The following is a 22827-nucleotide window of genomic DNA, read 5'->3' as shown; positions in this document are numbered from 1 at the left end:
TGATACAATAAAAAATTAAACTCTTAAGCAAACATAATTGTGATGGTCCCTTCAGATTTCTTGAAAACGGTGAACAAAATCGGTGATATTAGACAAACCGGATTCAGTTGTGTCGACCTTCAAATCTTCCATCTGCTGCTGTTCTGAATAGTGAGACGCTGTCTGTTGGTCTGAATCAGTGGCGATGAAGAGTGAGAAAAAGGTGCTGTACTGTATGGCGCTGAATTATTTGTAGAAGATGACATCGAAGGTGTCTGGCTCCTTACGTTCATTATTTCTTCTTCTGCAAGCGACACAGCCTGGAAAAGTTGACCTCTGATTCTGTGTTGGTAACTTTGAGGCATGTTTTTAGTCAGCTGATATATAGAGATAAAAAAATTGTAAAGAGGGTCATCTTTGATACAGTGTGACTCCAACGCTCTTCTTTCTTCTGCTCTTTGTCTTGCTCTGTCCTCACGCTGTTGCATTGATTGTTTTAGCAGAATTACAACGTCTGCCTGTTTTCTTTTCCTTGATGGATTTCTTTGAATAACTGGAGTTGAAGTAGCGGTGTGATGTGCTATGCACTCCGTTCCTATGCTCCTACTAGATACTTCGTTGCTGTCGTAGTTATTAATACCTTGACTTTGCTCATTCGCCTCATTGTCGAGTGAGTTGTTATCTTCTAATTCCTCGGTTTCCAGTGTATCACTTCTTGCTGATGTTTTAGCTGTAGCTTGTGAGCTGTGATCACTGTCATCACCTAGATTACTATCACGTGGACCAGCTGTTATAAAAGGTTCAAGAAATGACATCTCGTTTTGATATCTCCACGGCTTGATATTCTCAGCAGCAGCTCCGCTTTTCATATATTTCACCTGTCGTCGTCGTGCATCTCGATAGCTGCCTCTCAGCTTCAGCCACGAATTTTTTGTCTCTTCCCCTGCAATAATTAACAACGTATAACTAATAAGGGATTAATGTTGTCCCATATAGATAGACAAACTAAAGATAAGCAATATTAACTTATAGTGTTTGGATAAAGACATATTTGCAGTCTACTTTTATCGTTCCACATTAACAATATACTTTCGTTTTGTTTCAGATATTTAGCCTCCGGTGACAGCTACAAAAGTATTGCGTATAACTATCTCTTGGGAGATCGAACTGTATCTAATATTGTAAAAGAAGTAGCTACCGCTGTATGGAAAGAAATGCAATCAAAGTATTTAGCAGAACCTACAACACAGACATGGAAATCAGTCGCTTCACGGTTTGAACATAGATGGCAATTCCCACACTGCGTTGGTGCAGTCGATGGAAAACATGTTCTTATTTAAAAAAAACCTGGCAAAAGCGGATCATTGTACTTTAATTATAAACATACATGCTCCATCGTTTTGATGGCGACGGTTGACGCAGATTACAAATTTATCACCGTTGATGTTGGCGCAATGGGACGATTCAGCGATGGACATGTATTTGCTAGCAGTGTGTTGGCCAAGAAAATGAGAAAAAACACGTTATTACTTCCCATTCCTGAACTAATACCTACAATTTCTGATCCAATGCCGTATGTGTTTGTGGGAGATGAAGCTTTCCCAATGTCGGAAAACATTATGAGACCATATCCTAAGAGACAGGTTACCGACAATTACGAACATCAGGTCTTCAATGCCAGACTTTCTCGAGCACGACAAACTGTGGAATGTGCTTTCGGTATACTATCATCACGTTTCCGTGTGTTCAGGAAACCATTTGAAACCAAAGTCGATACAGTGAAAGATGTTGTGAAAACAGCCTGCGTTCTGCACAACTATTTACGATCTTCAGTAGTAGTTGCAGATGATTTAAATGACATCGAACCGTTGCCAGCAACTCAGTTACTTTGTGTGCAAGGGAACAGGAGGAGGACTTCATCAACTGCCTTCAAAGTGAGGAAAAATTTCACTGTATATTTCAACACTTGCGGAGCAGTTCCATGGCAACATCAGTCAATTCTGCTTGGTAATTATTGACAATATAGCAACTTCCAATTATTGTACCATTATTGTGCTCCACAGGTTATGTGCTCAAGCGAAGTACACTGTGATATGTATTAACTAAAAAATTGTGAAATAAATATTGCAGTACCTACCGTCTTTCAAATTCAGATCCTTTGCTATATCACTCCAAATCCGGTTCTTGAGTTTGACCTTCATGTAGTCTGCGTGTTTTGTGTCATACAGCTCTCTGTGTTCCCTCACTGCCTCTATTAATTTTTCTTCTGCCATGGTGAGAAGTAAACTATTCATCCACTGCACAACGTCCACTGCACAACGCCCGCTGCACAGCAGAATAGCCTGTGTACTGTCAGTAGCCGTGAATAATAAACGCGACAAGAATGCAGAAGCTAGCCAGGTGTGCCTTGTGGTAGAGTTCACGTCGTTCGAAAAACATTGTCATGATTGTTGCCTGTCGTTGTCTGAAATACTTTTCAATAAATTAAATATATCAAATCGCCGCACATTTTCAAAGATACTCATACTTTCGGAATAATACCGACCACTAATTCATTTGTGTATCCTGTTACATAATTAGCTTATTAATGCTGATACTGTGAGAGAAGATACTTGAGAGAAGAAAATCAAAACAGAACAAAACTATACAGATATACATAACAGGAAAATATAATGCAGTAACGACGAAAGCTGGAGCGTTTAAATGGCGAAAAACGAAACACTACCCAATGGCATTAAAATTCAGTACAGAGTATAAGGCAATATTTATCGTATGGGCAGTGTTTTCACTGCTCATATGCGCCGTGCCGAAGTGAGCATATGGTCGGGCTACTTTCTCGCTCCCCGCCTCAAATTTCCCACGGTGCTAGCGAGGCACGTGCGGCGCGAGAAACTGTGCCTCAACCACAACGCCGAGCGACCTGGCGCAGGCGCGTGTCACGTCCCAGTCGCGTCGCGTCGCAATTTGCGCGGTCTCATTTGGAACTGCGATGTTACAAAAACGCGCGCTGCGCTGCGTCGCGCCACACGCGCTATACTCGTCTCAATTTGCGCCTAGCCTAACTCCCCACCGTGATCGGTTTGAAGATTGGTCGGGCACCGATTCGTTCCTGTCTGCAACAGATGCTCAAACACCACAGCAATATCTCTACCGGTTTTCGTTTTCACAGGTAATACCCATGCGAATTTAGAGTATGTATCAATAACCATTAAAATGTATTTCAGTCCATTATTATGAGGTGAATATTTATTCATATCTACAAGATCAGCTTGCCAGAGGTCATCCATCCCTTTAATCGTGACATGTCTAAGAGGGTATGTTTTGCGTGCTGGCTTATGCAGTTCTCGAACAACGGCTTCCATACTTATTCGATGATACCTCTCTCTCGAAGCTCTGAGATTATGGATACAACCTCATTCGAATGAGCTGTATTGCCCACAGCAGCCTAAGGCATCAACAGTCGAAGTCTGTCTATTAGTTCATCTGGGTCATCGTAATATATATACTGTGGGACTTGATTGCTCACTCCTTTATGCTGAAAGTCTAAACCCTCACCGACACTTTTAGTTTGCTCTTTGAGTAAAGGTTGTATAATGGTGGTGTATTTAGAGTTTTCAGGCTTTTTCAGTGTTCCGTCGGGATTTTTGTACAGATCAGTCAAGTTAATTATTTCGCGATAGACTTTGCGATCATCGGCTGAGTATTTTAAGTTTTTTGATGGCCTTAGGAAGATTAGGTTCATTAAGCCAGGTGTTCTTTTAAACTCTGTATCCCCGATCCGTATTGTGCCATCGGATAAAGTTATAGTTTGAGAGCCCAGAGTGTACGGTCTCGCCCTGCTGACACCAAATGTTCTATCTATCTTAACGGTCGGATACTGGTTGGTGAATTCTGCGATTGGGTCATTATTATGCAAAGCTATCTTGGTGATAGATTCGGTAACAGGTTTAAGAGTTTCATTTAGTGTTTGCTCGCGATCTATATGCCCCAACTTCAGCAAACGTAATTTCTCTCGAACTGCTTTGCGCGCCTAAATGACTTTATGCTTTGTCGACATCTCGGAGGATACTAATCAGAGCTCTGAATATCACGTGGTTTTATATGTGCTTCTTCTTCTCCTTTTTTCCTACGCCACCTTCTTCAATAACAACGGCCTCGGCTTCTATCACGCCCTCAATTGCGCTAATTCTGTTCTCTATCCGGTTTTGGTTAATGGCAAGAAGTTTCTGGGTGTCCTTTAATTCCCTTGCAACTTTAACTAGTCTGGACTCAAGATTTTTAAATTTGATATCGGTGTACATTCGGGCACTCTGTCTTTGCACACCCAATCTCTCAGACTGAGCGTCCACCATGCGTGCGAATTTGTCCATGGTGAAATGTTAACTGATGGGATAAGGTATTTTCGTACGTTTATATATGGAGAAAGTCATGGAAGTTCCGGCTATACCTACCGTCGTTTAGTTTACGGGTTTTATCAATAACGAGAAAGCCGTATTGTGAGTGGTTCCAGCAATCAGCACATATCTTTACAAATTCATTGTACGACATGTCAGTCCTTACGTGAGCATGGTAAATGTGCTTTAAATTGAGGTTGTCTTGTTTGAATGCTATAATGAGATTTGCGTTGTCCCTCACCAGCTGTTTTGGGATCCTGGAATACGTTTGACTCAGATAAAATACATCAACACCCATATGACAGCCAAAGCAGAAATATTTACGGATTTGATCTTGCTTTTCAACAGCGACATCGTCAAATATGAAGACAGTGTTAGGCTTTACCTCTTCAGGTGGGGGGACGTCGTCGCTTTCACTGAAGGCTCTGTACGTTACACCGTCTACTCCATCTAGTATTTTCTTCAGTAACTGGTACTTGGGCTGAAAGAGTGTTTTGGAGAAGACGAAAGGGTGCTCGAAGCGGACTCCGTCTATGTGTGTTAACAGAGCCATGAGGACGTTTGTCTTACCACAGCTGTATGGACCTACAATTATAGCTCGTATGTTGTCAGGAAGGAGTGGTCCATTCTTGTTGGTCTTCTGGTCTTGGTCATCATCACAGGACCAGTCACCTACAACAAAGCACTTGAGGCGAGGGTGTTTCACCCAGCCCGCCATGATACCTACTGTGGTAGGTCAAGGTGTGGAATACGCTTTTATATGATTAAAAGAATGTGTTTGTGTGTAGTCACTATAGCGTAGTCACTTTACCAACTGAGCTACAGCGGCTACACAATAGAATGAACTCAAGGTGGTATATTTAAAGGGAAGGCAGTCATATAGATTAACGTAGGTGACATTTTGTCTTGACAAATAAAAAACACACAATGACAGATTTAATATTATAAAATAATATATTTATAAATTAAATTTACAAATATGATCAGCATGAGAAAAATCAGTACATTCTTTTTTAAGCGGTGCAGCAGAAGTACAGTATTGGAAAATAGCTGCTTCTTGTATGCTTGAAATTCAGCACGTACAGTGGCGGTCAAAATAATAGAGCCACCTGGCAAAGGTTTGGAATAAAGTGCACATTTATTACTAGACATGTTTGAACTATGATGGAAACCATTACAACCGAGTCACATTGTACTATAGTCAGTTATATCGATAACACAACACAAAATAATCAGTAATAATCAATAATATTCAAAAGAATACCAGACCACAGGGTCAAAAAAATAGAGCCAATTGAAACAAATATATTGTACTTGATCTCAGTCTTATGAAACGTACAGGAACAGTCTTTTTTGCATAGGACTGCATTAGTACTTCGTGGGGTAACCCTTATTTTTGAGGATTGCCCTTCACCTCTTACCCATAGAGTCTACTAAACGCCTGCATTCGTCACTACTGATCGCATACCAGGCTCTCTGGATTTCTTCCCACAGTTTTTCTGAAGATGTAGCTTTTGAGCGGTCAATTCTCTTGTCTAAGATCTCCCATAAGTTCTCAATGGGTGATGCGTCAGGGGACTGAGGTGGCCACTCTAATACTTCGATATTGTGCTCTTGAACAAACTGCCTTATGATCCTTGCAGTATGCTTTGGATCGTTATCGTGCTGAAATTTCCATTTCAGCGGCATTTCCTCTTCAGCATAAGGCAGCATCACATTTGCCAAGATGTCTTTGTACATTTCTGCGTTCATTATGCCGTTGATACGGTGTATTGGACCAATGCCGTACCACGAAAAACATCCCCATACCATAACACTTCCGCCACCGTATTTCACAGTTTTTAAAGTGTACTTGGGATTAAATTCCTGGTTTGGTGGGCGGCGCACATAGACTTTTCCGTCTGAGGCAAACCTATTAAACTTGGATTCATCGGACCAAAGGATGTTCCTCCACCAAGTATTAGGTTTTTGTTCATTTCTCCGGGCAAAGGCTAACCTTTTCCGAACATTAGCTTGTGAAACATGTGGCTTCTTTCTGGCAATGCGCCCATTCAATTTTGCAGATCTCAGTCGTCTTTGAATCGTTGAGGTTGATGGTTGAACATCATGTTCGTCGCTAAACAAAATGGCTTTCAGTCGTGGTGTTGACAAAAATGGGTCTTTCTTCACTTCCCTAGTGATGAGTCTGTCTACGCGAGGAGTAGTTACACGAGGTCGCCCCCTGTTCTCCACCTGCGGCTTTGTTTGTTTTGACCGTCTCATGGCGTTCTGGACTCGTTTTCGCGAAACGTGCAAGACATTGGCTATTTTATTCATGGACATCCCACTTTTGAACATCCGGAACATTACTATACGCTCATCTTTACTGGTATGCTTTGCTCTGCCTATCTAGACGAATGTAAACAAAACCACACGTCAATTTACATACAAAACAACTGCATAAAAATCAATTTAAAGGCACATGTGTAAAGCGGCTCTATTATTTTGACCCATAAGATTCTTACCTTTATGCCTCTTGTCACACGTCTAGCTCAAACGCTTCCTTTCGGACGACTAAAGATAGCAGCAACGTCTTCCCTGATGTTGTCTACAAGGGACTGACAACACGGCACTCGTGGCGATTTCGCGAACTAATAGATATCCTAGTTCTTACTCTCGTCAATAGAGGTGGCTCTATTATTTCGACCGCCACTGTATATCTCATAATGTTATGGGTGAATTACAATAGTACCGGTACTCCATCAGAAATTTGAGTTCGACATTTTCAACACTTATTCGAGGAATAGCAGAAGACTTGGGCACTGGTGTTATACACATACTAAAACAATGTTCTATATCATCTATGTGGATGTTACATGTGTGAAGCCAGTTAAAGATGTCGGTGTACACTGCCTGAACATATGGGCACCATCTATTTAGTCTCTTTATCGTACTAGTTAGAGCCATGTCTAAATTGAACAAGCTATCAGCAGTGGGGTGATGCATGAAAATACTATAACCATCAGCACTTTTAACTTTTAGTGTAGCATCATCATACATTGATAGAATACTCACAGTTAGACTGCCACAGTACATGTCCTGGTAGGACTGGGATGGATGATATTCGGTAGTCATATGATTCTTGATTTGTGTTTTTAAACGACACAGTTCATCCCACTCATAGTCAGAAAATTTCACTTTAATATTTTTGAGCACATTTTCCAGCACTAACACAGTTGAGAGGCTACCATATTGTGAAACTTCAAGTCCTACATGGATACGTTTTGAACCACTAACTGTTAACACATAGCTTGAGGCGAATAGTATAGGATGAGGCGAAGCGGCGGTCGGTATCTTCTCATCCACGACATCCACACCAGCGCTGTTAGCCTGCTGTTCTTGCACTGATGGCGGGATGTCCCTTGTGAGATTGTGATCAGTGGATGGTGCGTATGAAGGAGCCCAGTACTGTGAAGCCCTGTCAAGCGCAGCCTCTGGCACCGACATTAACACCTGGCTATCCTGCCCCAGCATGCTGAGAAGCTGAGCTACAGGATCCTGCGTGGACGAGTCCGACGCCTTCACGTGCGTGGACTGGGACATGCTGGGACCTGCTGATGCTGGTGTCATGGGTGGAGCTGCTGGAGGACCAAGACGAATATCCATAAGAAATGATGTGATGTTGGTAGAGAAATAATAATAATAGTAATAATAATAATAATAATAATAATAATTCCCGTGGAGGCCCGGGAAAAGAATAGGCCTCCGGTATGTTCTGCCAGTCGTAAAAAGCGACGAAAAGAACAAACCACTAATAGGGCTTTTAGTGTGATTACTTGTTTCAGGACAGAACTAAAGAAGCCTCGGACAAGCGCCGTCATGGTCGGGGACGACGCTTGAACCCTATGCCCGCCCACAATGGTAACGACACTGCTAGCCAACTGGAAAATGATTTAATCCAAATAGAGGTGCTTTGCAGGATATGCTTCCTGCAACCACACTAGAAGGAAAACAAAGACAGAGGATGAGATGGTCAGATGAAGTTAATCGACACCTCATGTTCTGTTACTACCAAGCAACAAACCTAGGAACCAACACAACTGGATACAGATCAGAAGTATACACAACATTTATTACCAGATACCCAGAATTAAAATTTTTAACAGAACAACGACTAGCTGATCAGATCCGTGTAATAATCAAAAATAACAGGATACCCCAGTCAGAATTAGAAAACATCAAACAACAAGTACAACAAATACTAGAACAAAATAATGTGCAATCAGAAGAAGAAGAAAACACAGTAACGGACTCAAACATCCCAGAGAAAACAAACAAAGAACAAAACGCGTCAATTAAACAATCAGAGGAAAACGAAATCTTAAGACAGCCACCAGAACAAGCACAAATAGAACACGAAGTGACACACATGTTAGATATAGAAGAAAAATTTCAGCTGACATATATAGAATACAAAGACACAAATACAGACATTAGACCATTCTTGCATAGACCACCAAATAACCCACAAGTCGAAATAACAATGACAACTATCAACACAATCATACACAACAAAATAAATGAAAACACAACTATGGAAGAGTTACAACAACTGGTTTATGTAGGAGCACTCACTACACTAAATATACACACTAGGCAGAGATCAGAACCAACCAACACACAGAAGAAACCCACAAAACCAGCATGGCAACACAGGCTACAGATCAGAATAGAAAAACTGAGAAAAGACATCGGACAGCTAACACAATTTATAAGAAATGAAATATCAGACAAAAAACGAAAAAGGTTAGTAAAATCTCACAACAAGAAGCAATAGAGCAATTAGATGAAAAGAAGCAGAAATTACAAGCATTGGCCAAACGACTTAGAAGATACAAAAAAGTGAAAATAGAAGGAAACAAAACCAAACATTCAACACAAACCAAAAGAGATTTTACCAAACAATAGATAACACACACATTAAAATAGACAATCCATCAAACATAACAGACATGGAACACTTCTGGAGCAACATATGGTCAAACCCAGTACAACATAACAGGCATGCACGGTGGATACAAGCAGAAACAGACTCATACAACATGATACCACAAATGCCTGAAGTGATAATTTTGCAACATGAAGTCACCCGAGCAATTAATTCTACGCACAATTGGAAAGCCCCTGGAAATAATAAAATACCAAATTTCTGGCTAAAGAAGTTCACCTCAACACATTCACATCTAACTAAATTATTTAACAGTTACATTGCAGACCCATACACATTCCCTGATACACTTACTCATGGAATAACTTATCTGAAACCTAAAGATCAAGCAGACACAGCAAATCCAGCTAAATATCTCCCCATAACATGCCTACCAACAATATACAAAATATTAACTTCAGTCATTACACAGAAATTAATGACACATACTACACAGAACAAAATTATAAATGAAGAACAAAAAGGCTGCTGCAAAGGAGCACGAGGATGTAAAGAGCAACTGATAATAGATACAGAGGTGACATATCAAGCTAAAACTAAACAAAGGTCACTACACTACGCATACATTGCTTACCAAAAAGCTTTTGATAGTGTACTCCACTCATGGTTACTACAGATATTGGAAATATACAAAGTAGATCCTAAGTTGATACAGTTCCTAAACATAGTTGTGAAAAACTGGAAAACCACACTTAATATCCAAACAAACTCTAATAATATCACATCACAACCAATATAGATTAAGCGTGGAATATACCAAGGAGACTCATTAAGTCCTTTCTGGTTCTGTCTTGCTCTGAACCCACTATCCAACATGCTAAATAATACAAATTACGGATATAATATTACTGGAACATACCCACACAAAATCACACATTTGCTATACATGGATGATCTAAAACTACTAGCAGCAACCAATTAACAACTCAACCAATTACTAAAGATAACAGAAGTATTCAGCAATGATATAAATATGGCTTTTGGAACAGATAAATGTAAGAAAAATAGCATAATCAAGGGAAAACACACTAAACAAGAAGATTACATATTGAATAACCACAGTGACTCCATAGAAGCGATGGAAAAAACAGATGCCTATAAATATCTAGGATACAGACAAAAAATAGGAATAGATAATACAAATATTAAAGAAGAACTAAAAGAAAAATATAGACAAAGACTAACAAAAATACTGAAAACAGAATTGACAGCAAGAAACAAGACAAAACCTATAAATACTTATGCTATACCAATATTGACCTACTCATTTGGAGTAGTGAAATGGAGTAACGCAGACCTAGAAGCACTCAATACACTTACACGTTCACAATGCCACAAATATAGAATACATCACTTACATTCAGCAACAGAAAGATTCACATTAAGCAAAAAGGAAGGAGGAAGGGGATTCATCGACATAAAAACCTACATTATGGACAGGTAGACAATTTAAGAAAATTCTTTCTAGAACAAGCAGAAACTAGCAAAATACACAAAGCAATCACTCATATAAATATATCGGCTACACCACTGCAATTTCATAACCACTTCTACAACCCTTTAGATCACATAACATCAACAGATATGAAGAAAGTAAATTGGAAAAAGAAAACACTACATGGTAAGCACCCGTATCATCTAACACAGCCACACATCAAGCAAGACACATCCAACACATGGCTAAGAAAGGGCAATATATACAGTGAGACGGAAGGATTCATGATTGCAATACAGGATCAAACAATAAACACCAGATATTACAGCAAGCATATTATTAAAGATCCCAACACCACAACAGATAAATGCAGACTTTGCAAACAACAAATAGAAACAGTAGATCACATCACAAGTGGATGTACAATACTAGCAAATACAGAATACCCCAGAAGACATGACAATGTAGCAAAAATAATACATCAACAGCTTGCCTTACAACATAAACTTATAAAACAACACGTTCCCACATACAAGTATGCACCACAAAATGTACTGGAGAATGATGAATACAAATTATACTGGAACAGAACCATTATAACAGATAAAACAACACCACGTAACAAACCTGACATCGTACTCAACAATACAAAGAAGAAAGTAACACAACTAATCGAAATATCCATACCCAATACAACAAATATACAAAAGAAAACAGGAGAAAAAATTGAAAAATACATCCAACTGGCTGAGGAAGTCAAGGACATGTGGCATCAGGATAAAGTTGACATTATACCAATTATACTATCAACTACAGGAGTCATACCACACAATATCCACCAGTACATCAATGCAATACAGCTACATCCAAACTGATATATACAATTACAGAAATCCGTAATTATTGATACGTGTTCAATAACACGAAAGTTCCTAAATGCAATATAACATATGCCAAACAGTTAAAAGGAAGTGAGGCTTGATCAAGGTCCGCGTCACTTTCCATTTTTAACCAGACTTAACGTCTGAGAAAGTAAAGAAATAATAATAACAATTTGAGGACTTACTTTTCTGGTGCTGCTTGCTCCTCCTCCTGTTCTGCTGTGGTGGTGACTGACGCTTCATCTTGACTGTCTGGAACAGAGAAGGAGGAGCTGCTGAGTCCTCCTTATATAGAAGCCAACTATGTCATCATGATGCTGTGCTGCTAATGGTTGAATAAGGTGAATACGTGACCTATCGAAGTGCCTCTAGTGGAGAACTCGTGAACTAGATCAGTTCGTCACTCTGCTGTATCGGAGGCAGTCGTCTCTTGTGGGCTGGGAGCTTACATGTGGGCTTTAGAAAAGGTAGACAGTTCCAACAGTAGCAGATGTTTGCATGAGATGGGTATGTATTTTTAAAGCATTTCGTTGGAGGGAATTTATTTGGAGGACTGTGTTCTTATTCATATGTTCCAGGATTAAGGCACGTTTCCATTCAGCATGTAGGAGGTTATGGGGGCAGTCCTCAGCTGTATGCTTGCAAACTACACTGCTGTTAAACTCATCGCAGTGAACACCAATAACTCATCGATTGAACATTCTGCAGGATGGTCTTCAATGGTATATACGTTGTATACGAATATGCTTATGCCGAAGCGAATTGGTGTTATCTGAATATCTCTTGCGTTTTGGAAGAGTGAATGTTTGATGGTAAATAAGCCTACAGTTTGCGCATGCGCATGAGCATATGCTGGTTACGGGGTGCATCCTGGCTCCATCGCTCTGCATTGCCGAAATCTGCTGAACAGAAAACTTATTGCTTCGACACTCCTCCATTATCATATGCTTCCACACCTCATGTAGTGAAATGTGGCTACAGTCCTCCCTCGAATGTCTACATGAAATGCAGTTATTGAAGGCTGCTCTATCACCCACATCCATCTCTATGATCGAACACATGGCAACGAGAGCTCAGCAAAGACTGAATGTGCAGGAGAACGGTAATAGTAATTCAGTGGAGGTAGCACAATTGGCTTTCTTTCCGCCAAAATCAACCATCTTTAATGATGTCACAGAGGCGCTCTCTGGTGGCAGGTTATGAACTAACACAGTTGGATTGCATACACATGTGCATGATATAATTAATAATAAATAATAATAAATGATAATGAATGTTAATAAATGATAATCAATAATTACAAAGAGAAGTATGGTTTTTTGCATGTATTATCCTGTTGGAATTCAAACTTCCCGCCATTTTTTCTTCTGTATGCTTAGGTTAGTGGACATAGCACAATTGGGCTATAGTGGACATAGCACAATTGGGCTATTTTCCCAGCCAAAATTCAAAATTCCCGCCATTTTTTCTTGAGGTTAGGTTGGTGGACGTAGCACAATTGGCCTATTCTCCCGCCAAAATCCGCCATCTTGGATGACGTCATGCGCTGTTGCTAAGTCTACATGCCGCCATCTTGTATGACGTCATCACCGCCATCTTGAATAAATTTGGCAACAATGCAGCGTGTCTTGGTGCGAAGGTTGCCCTACTACCATTGAGGGCCATTCTTTCTTCATCCTTACTGACCACAAACCATTGACGGGCGCCTTCTGCAACACTCCCAACAACCCACCCCATCGGCGTTTCTGCCACTTTGTCCTGGTCTCTCAATTTACTACGGACGTACGCTACATCAAAGGCACGGAAAACATACCTACTGATTTCTTTTCACAGATCAATACTGTCTCACACATCGTCGATTTATCCGATCTCGCCGCTGTCCAAGCCTCTGATTGGGAATCTCAAGCTCTCCTCACGGATCCTCAGACATTGCTTGTGTTACCAAAGCCAAGTTCCCCGGCGTTTCAGATGAAGTGTGGTGTGGCTCTTCTACTGGCACTATATGGCCATTGCCCCCTCCCACGTTGCGCTGACAAGCCTTCGACACCTTGCATAACCTCGACCACCCTGGCGTCCGTGCCAACACACACCTTGTCACTGAGCGTTTTGTTTGGAAAAAAGTTAAGCAGGACCGTCAAACCCGGGCATGCAGCTGCATTTCCTGCCAACGCAACAAACTTGGACACTATACCTCTCCACCACTTGGCAAGTTTGTCATTCCACAAGGATGTTTTCGTCATGTACAAATCGGCCTTATCGGCCCTCTGCCACCATCAGAGGGCCACAGATATATCCTCTCCACAATCGACCGCATGTCTCGTTGGGTGGAAGCTGTTCCTTTACCAAACGTCACAGCAGAAACCGTGGCCACGGGATTTGTCTCATCATGGATCACTAGGTTCGGTTGCCCGTCCATCATCACCACTGACCAGGGTTGATAGTTCGAGTCTGCACTTTTCCCGATTCTATGTAAGTTTTGCGGTATTAAAAAAATTCATACAACAGCCTACCAACCACAAAGCAACGGTTTAGTGGAACGATGGCACCACACCCTTAAAACAGCACTCAGGTACCATGACTGCCTCTGGTCTGAGGCGTTTCCTTAGGTGTTACTTGGTCTCCGGTCGACCTTTGAACCTGACATACAGGGAACCATCTTCGAATTCGTTTTCAGCGAGAACCTGGTTCTACCTGGGGAACTTATCCTGCCTGAAGCACCCAAGGATTTCCCCAACTCCCCAGACTTTATTAGTAGAATGAGCACCCACTTATACATGCATGGCTACACCTGTCAACAGCACTCAACCCATGCTACCAAGTTATGCTCAAGGGAGATTCCGTTAGATAACCCCTGCAACCCCCATACCTGGGCCCCTTTGATGTACTCCGGAGGGCCGAGACAACGTTCAACGTTAAGGTTAAAGATCACCCGCAGACTGTTTTGCTACACAGGCTCAAGCCTGCTTTCGTGGACTCCGACGCCTCTCTGCCGTCCCAGTCAGACCATCTGCACGAATTTTCCATTGCCAAGCCTGATAATGAGTTAGCTCATCCCATGGTAGAGTCTTCACCTTCTGATAATTCGTCACCGCAGTTCACGGGTTTCCCAAGCATGTCATCATCAATCCCATGCGCAGGGTTTGACGATGTTTCATCTACTGGAGGGACTTGCTATCCGACTTTCAACTTGAGCTGCAATGTACCACCTAACCGCGTCGACGACGTATTGATTGCCGCCTTCGACGACCGTTTGCTAGTGCTCCTTACAGACACTGCAGACTCGACACTCAATGAGGAACTAGATGTCAAGATAGTGCATAGCCTGTCCCTCTCCCCAGAGTGCGATCTATCAAGAGATAGTGTGTTCACCTCCCTCAGATGGCTCGATCTACATTAGGGGCAGGGCACCTCTACTCCCAGGCCGGCTGATGCATCGTCCGCACCTGCTGGCTGTCTGATTACAATGTGGACCTGCAGCCCATCACTGTGGCTTCGCACGCCGCCCTGACTAAGATGGAGCTTCCAGTTGTGCGCCTGCCCACTCGCATTACTCACTCCAACGCCAATGCCCACATGACCTCCCTTCAGGCCTCGCAGGCCATATTCCATACTGCGGGAGAGGGGGTGGGGGAGGAGGTGGCGGAGGGTGTGTGGGGACTGTGTGGCGTCAATAGGTCACATCGACCATGTAAAGCATGATCTTTGAAGTCTAACTGGTCTGATGAGCCGCCATGTTAATGTCACAGTGAGCCTTTGTACCTTGTACAGTGTACACGTGTATCTTTCTTTGTGCTGAAATATATGTATGTATAGACATTTAGGAGAACAGTTTGTTGCATATATAGTTATCCGTATTCCCATTTCCTGTAAAAGTAATTAAAAGAACAAATGCTTTTATAAACAGCTAGTATAAAAGAGAGTCTACTGGCAAAAATAAAGTTTTTTCTGCGTTTATGAAAACCTGCTTACTAAAAAAAACGCGGAAAATCCCCAATACGAAAATTGAAATTAGCTACTAGCCACCGAACAATAAGCAAATAACAAGCAGAAAGCACTGAGGTACCCCCTTCAGCGCATGCACTAGTTACTGCTACCTTGTGCGCAGGCAAAGATTGATGGGAGTTTAGAACTGCTGTTTATTCTGGCGCATGGATAATGTGTCTACTAATTTCGTAGTTTCGCCCGCTCTACAGCTAGATGGTTGTCACGCTAGATAGTACCATTCATGGCAGGTCGTCATGTAATATCCGCTTTACAACAACAGCGTAAAAGAGGTATTTAATGACGTCTGTGGCGTTTAAATCTGTTACCCTTACGACATCAACACAGTCAATCGTCCACTGGAATTCTCCAGACAATAATGCCGAACCTAAGAGATACGCAACAAAATGGAGAAATGTACTTTAGTCTTTATCGTACCAAAAAATTAAGACCCTTGTGGAAGCTGAAGAAATCTGGTAGTTTTCCAAATCTCACATAAAACTTCGGTAAGCATACTCACACTTTCCTCAAATGGACTACCTCGTACAAGAGTAAACAAACCTATGACATTAAGTATATTTTTGTGTTGTATTACAAGGCCATACACTTATTCTATGAAGTGAACAGCACAAGAAATTAAGCTTCGAATTTTACATATAGTATTTTTTAAGCTTATGTAGTAGTTCATACTTCAAAAGCAAGTTTTTAAAATTTCACTTAAACAGTGCTGTGGTGAAGTTCCACGTATTTCATGTTGCAGCTGCAAGGATAATATTAGCGACCGATAACCTATGTACATATAATTTGAAACACCAATAACTGTCCAAACATCAACTGACCGGACAATGAATTAGCTAAGGTTATGGCATGATTCATACGAAATTCCGTCCACTTTGCACTAATAAAAGTTATAATTATGCTGATAACTAAACTCATGGAGTCTACTTACTTCGTTATTTGACTGTAACCCCACAGTCTAACACAGGGCTGGGCAAATACCTTTTCGCCAGCGCGGGTGCTCACAGATGAGCGCAAGGCCTGCCCACATCTCTCCCCCACTCTACCAGCCAGCAGTACCCCCACCATCTACTCAGCTAGCCAAGCACGTCATTGCATCATGCGGAGCCACTCGGTCCGCTTACTTCCCGTCATTTCTATTGTCTGTGAAGATACCCCATTCGGCGTTTGTGATAAAACAGAACTAGTGGGTAGAAAATGGCTGAGGAGGAGTTGAAATCCTTGAAGCGAAAGTCCTTTGAACCCATACTCGTCAATCCGCAGTGGGAAGGAGAACACTTTTTTGTTGGAACGCAAAGCAGACCTCAGTGTTTGATTTGCAATGCAACATTGTCTTCATGGAAGTAGTACAATATGAAGTGACATTATCAACTGCTTCATGAGAATGATATAATCGGTTTGAATAATAAAGAACGAAAAGCCAAACTTATCGAACTGAAGCAGAAAACGGAGAAAGACGTATGTATACATGTAGATAATTATGACATTGATTCACATTATTATTGTTATTAATAATACGTTATGTGCATTTTCTGTCATTTCTCCTGTACGTATTTACAGGATCAATACCTCATCATCCACAATGATGCAGCGATGCCAGTAAGCTATCATGTGACTCTTAAAATAGCTAAAACAGCACAGCCCTTCAGCAATGGAGAATTTGTGAATGACCACCCCTCTTTCACAGAGAACGGTTTTCAGGCATATTGAAGAAATAGCACACGATGTGTAAGCTCAATTGAGAAACAGGATCAAAGATTTGGTTTTCTTTTCATTAGCATTGGACGAAAGCACTGATGTACATGATGTTGCTCAACTTGCAGTCTCTTTGCAAGGAGTTTGATGCTCAGTGCAATGTGATTACAGAACTCCTCAATTTGGTGTCAATGCATTACACAACAACAGCCGACGATATATTTTCGTGCATAGAACACATAATAGATGAATACGAGCTATGTTGGGAAAAACTTTCATCGATTACAACAGATGGGGCTCCTGCAATGATTGGTCATAAGTCTGGTGTCGTTGCTGTGATACGAAAAAAGTTGAAAGCCGTCAGTGTCAAACAGGAACTACCAGCAATACATTGCAGTCTTCACCGTATCAATTTTCTAGCAAAATGTGCCAAACTAGTTGCCTTCATGGATGAGGCTATAAAAACAGTTAACATTCTCAGATCGCATGGTTTGTGGCACAAACAATTCAAATCGTTCCAAGCAGATCTCGAGTGTGAATACAGCGATGTTCCATATTTTTGTGAAGTATGCTAGTCGAGTCTAGGTGTTGCTTTAGAATGATTTTTTAATTTGCGTAAAGATATAGCGTTATTCATGGATACGAAAGGAAAACTGGTAAAAGGATTGGACAACCACCGTGGATTTTAGACCTTGCGTTTTTAACTGACGTAACCAAGCATCTGAATAGCTTGAATGTAGCTTTGCAAGGTAGAAATAAGATAATTATCGAAGTGCTTGACACTATTTTGGCGTTCAAGAGAAATCTGCTCTTGTGGGCAAAGCAACTGTCAGAAATGTCGTGTGTACACTTCCTGAGCGTTGCACTCGTTGCTAGTGAAAACAATTTGGAACAGGAGAGGCTCAAAGAATATTTTGATGGATTTGTAACGGTGCTACAGTCTCTCAGAGGCATTATTGATAGTAGATTTGACGACTTAAATGGACTGGAATGCTATATCAACCTTTTTGCGACTCCTTTTGCAGTTAACATTGAAGATGTGCCTTCTGAAATTTATTTAGAACTCATTGACTCTCAATGCAGTCGTGTGTTGAAGGAGAAGTTTCACACTGCAGAAACCTTGGAAAACCTGTACACGTGAACAGTTTCCATTGTTATTTAAAATAGCTGCTCGTGTGAATAGTTTTTTTGAAACAACATACCTGTGCCAAATTGACAAAATCGAAGCATATGAGTAGTCTTACTGATGTTCATCTGACTGCTGCAGTTAGTTAGTTAGTTGCGTGTTCCATTGATCAGTCGCACGGTATGGTAGCCATTATGATGTGGAATGTGCCAAGTGCACAAGAAATGCACATATGAACCAAAATAGAGTTAAAGATTAATATTTCTGTTATTTACTCCATTCCCTTAAATGGCCCAAAATGCATATACTATATTTATAGATTTATTTATTTCTATTCAAGAATTCATCTACTGTATAGAAGGAGTTGTCAAGGAGATGTGATTTGAAGCTATTACTGCTGTCTGTCAGACACTTTATTTCACCTGGCAATTTGTCAAAAAATTTTATAGCAGCATATTTTACACCTTTCTGTGCCAAAGATAGGTTGAGTACAGGGAAGTGTAGGTACTTCTTTTTCTGGTATTTTAATCATGAGTGTCACTGTTTCCAGAATGAGATTTTCACTCTGCAGCGGAGTGTGCGCTGATATGAAACTTCCTGGCAGATTAAAACTGTGTGCCCGACCGAGACTCGAACTCGGGACCTTTGCCTTTCGCGGGCAAGTGCTCTACCATCTGAGCTACCGAAGCACGACTGACGCCCGGTACTCACAGCTTTACTTCTGCCAGTACCTCGTCTCCTACCTTCCAAACTTTACAGAAGCTCTCCTGCGAACCTTGCGAAAGGCAAAGGTCCCAAGTTCGAGTCTCGGTCGGGCACACAGTTTTAATCTGCCAGGAAGTTTCATATCAGTGCACACTCCGCTGCAGAGTGAAAATCTCATTCTGTAAACATCCCCCAGGCTGTGGCTAAGCCATGTCTCCGCAATATCCTTTCTTTCAGGAGTGCTAGTTCTGCAAGGTTCGCAGGAGAGCTTCTGTAAAGTTTGGAAGGTAGGAGACGAGGTACTGGCAGAAGTAAAGCTGTGAGTACCGGGCGTGAGTCGTGCTTCACTAGCTCAGATGGTAGAGCACTTGCCCGCGAAAGGCAAAGGTCCCGAGTTCGAGTCTTGGTCGGGCACACAGTTTTAATCTGCCAGGAAGTTTCAGTGTCACTGTTGTTTCTAACTAGTCCATGTTGTTGAGAACAAATTTCTTTAGCGAGTAAATGTACAGTGAGGCTGTTGTAAGAATTTCCAATCTCTTAAAAAGATGCCTAAAAGATGTGCAACTATGAACCCCACACATTATTCTAACCACTTTCTTTTGAACAGTGAATACTTTTTGTCTAAACGTTGAGTTACCCCAAAATATTATTCTTTATAACATCAGAAAATGAAAGTATGCAAAGTATGTTAGCTTACTAATTTCTATATCCTCAAAATTGGCAGTTATTCTGATTGCAGAAGTTTCTGAACCCAGTCGCTTTAGAAGAACCAAAATATGTATTTCCCAATGAAGATTCTCATCTATGTGTACACCCAAAAACTTAGTATGCTCTACCCTGTCTACTGACTTCTGTTGATGTGTTATATTTATTGAAGGAACTGTACTTTTTGCAGCAGAAAATTGGATGTACCATGTTTTTTCAAAGTTTAGAGCAAGCCCATTTGCAGAAAACCAATTAATGACTTTTCCAAAGACCATATTTGTATCATTTTCAATTGGAGTTTCTTTTATTGTATTAATAATGATGCTTGTATCATCAGCAAATAGTGTCAGTTCAGCTTCCTGTTTCAGATAGGAGAGGAGGTCGTTCACATATATCAAGAACAAAACAGGACCCATGATTGAACCCTGTGGAACACCTAATGTAATTTTACCCAAGTTAGATGAAGTGGCAAACTTATTTAAATCACTTGACCCATATAAGGAAACTTTTTGCTTCCTGTTCTGTAGGTACGGCTTAAACCACTCGAACGCTATTCCATTTATACCATAGAACTGTAATTTCTGAAAAGATAATATCATGGTTCACACAATCAAATTCTTTGGACAAGTCACAGAAAATTCCTATTGGTGACATTTTGTTATTTAAAGACACAATTATGTGGACAGTGAAATTGTATATTGCTGTCTCAGTGGAACAGCAGTTTTGAAATCCGAACTGTGATTTACTAAGTATCCCATTACTGTTGAGATGGCTAACCACTCTTGAGTACATTACTTTCTCGAAGATTTTTGAAAATGCTTAAGCAAGGATACTGGACGATAATTATTGACATCTGTGGTGTCCCCCTTTTTATAGAGTGGTCTGACAATGACATATTTTAATCTGTCTGGGAAAATACCTTGATTTAGTGAATAGATGGGTAGATCACGTAACTAATGAGTAGGTATTGAATAGAATTGGGGAGAAGAGGAGTTTCTGGCAAAACTTGACTAGAAGAAGGGATCGGTTGGTAGGACATGTTCTGAGGCATCAAGGATCACCAATTTAGTACTGGAGGGAAGCGTGGAGGGTAAAAATAGTAGAGGGAGATCAAGAGATGGATACACTAAGCAGATTCAGAAGGGTGTAGGTTGCAGTAGGTACTGGGAGCTGAAGAAGCTTGCACAGGATAGAACAGCGTGGGGAGCTGCATTAAACCAGTCTCAGGACTGAAGACCACAACAACAACAGTGATGCATTACATATGTGACTCTGAACATCAGCTGTAATTGCTGCACATTGTTTTAATATCTTATTAGAGATGTCATCCACTCCAGCAGAACATTTATTTTTCAAAGATTTAAAAGTTTTACTTATTTCACAAGAGGTTGTTAGGTGAAACTTAATCTGATTAATTTTTTTTTCAAAACAGATTCGTCCATGTACTGCCTAGCTTTTTTTTACTGTTCTCACCAATTTTTTCTCCCACACTTAAGAAATGGTTGTTAAATACATTAGCTACTTGTGTACTGTTGGTTAGGATGGTCTCGTTCTCCTTAATAGTAATACTATCTTTCCCAGTGGTTACTTTTCCTGCCTCCCTTCTAACGACATTCCATAGTGATTTGATTTTATTGCCAGAGCTGTTAATTTCTTCTCTAACACAAATATTTCTTGATTTTCTTACAACTTTTCTCAGTATGTTATAATAATTTTTATAGTGTAAAAATACTTCTGGATCTTTACTAGTTCTTGCTGTCTCATAAAGTTTTCTTTTTCTTTCTGAAGACACATTAATACCTGTAGTAATCCAAGGTTTCTTTGAAAAGGGTGTGGTGTTACATTTAGTAATTTTCTTTGGCAAATAATGTTCAAAAAGGGATATAAATTTATCAAGAGATACGTTGCATTTATCATTAGCATTTACCTCATTATATACATCTCGCCAATTAACATTTCTTAAGCTTTCTTTGACGTGCTCTGTAGATACTGGATTGAGCGACCTCACACTTTTACCTAATTGTTTCTGAACTGTATACCCCCCCTAGGTTTTGTAAGTTAATCAGTTGTGCATCATGGTGTGGCAATCCATTTGCCAGAGGGAAAGCATGTGTTTGTTTTACACCCTCTGTCTGTATAAATATATTATGTTAGCATGTTACTGTCTTGATCTATATGTGTGGGGAGATTCATCACTGATACCAAGTTATATGTTGTTAATAACACTTCTAGTTCACTTTTCCTCTCAGAATTATTTAGAAAGTTTACATTAAATCACCACAGATTAATAACTTCTTCTTTTTGTCTGACAGGGAGTCAAACATTTTTATGAATAGCTCCCAGACTCCTAATGGGGACCTGTACACTGTTACTAATATCAATACTACATTATCTAGCTGAAGTTCACATGCACAACCCTCAAAGTGCTGATCAACACAAAATTTGTTTACTTCTACAGTCTTGCATTTATACCCATGTTTTATGAAAATGGCAGCTCCTCCTTTATCCATCCTAGATCTACAAGTGTAAGATGCTAAATTATACCCACTTATACTGACACTATCCATGTCCACAGTCACATGGTGTTCAGGCAGACAGAGTATATCAATCTCATTCTTATTTTTGAGATCATCTACACGCACTAATAGCTCATCTACTTTATTTTTTATTCCCCTGATATTTTGGTAAAGTAAGTTGATACTGTCCCTATTTACTGTACATGAAGTTTCTTTTATTCTATTTATCTCGATTGTCATTTGTCTGGACTTCGGCTTTAACTTAATGTGCCTAATGACCAGTAATTGTCTGCAGCTCGTGGTCGTGCGGTAGCGTTCTTGCTTCCCGCGCCCGGGTTCGATTCCCGGCGGAGTCAGGGATTTTCTCTGCCTCGTGATGACTGGGTGTTGTGTGATGTCCTTAGG

General features: G+C 40.6%; 1 protein-coding gene across 1 annotated transcript in view; it reads right to left on the bottom strand.

The window, feature by feature from the left end:
- Positions 1-7066: 7066 nt before the first annotated feature.
- LOC126162457 (uncharacterized) overlaps positions 7067-22827 on the bottom strand; it is a 43965-nt gene continuing 28204 nt past the window's right edge. Inside the window, exons 2-3 of the mRNA XM_049918983.1 lie at positions 11862-11928; positions 7067-7993 (exon numbers count right to left, since the gene is read on the bottom strand). Of these exons, the coding sequence (XP_049774940.1) occupies positions 7074-7993; positions 11862-11919 (978 nt within the window). The 5' untranslated portion in view covers positions 11920-11928 and the 3' untranslated portion in view covers positions 7067-7073. The remainder of the gene's footprint in view (positions 7994-11861; positions 11929-22827) is intronic.

Source organism: Schistocerca cancellata, chromosome 2 (genome assembly GCF_023864275.1).
Source record: "Schistocerca cancellata isolate TAMUIC-IGC-003103 chromosome 2, iqSchCanc2.1, whole genome shotgun sequence".
NCBI lineage: Eukaryota > Metazoa > Arthropoda > Insecta > Orthoptera > Acrididae > Schistocerca > Schistocerca cancellata.
This window is presented reverse-complemented; position numbering and strand designations above follow the sequence as displayed.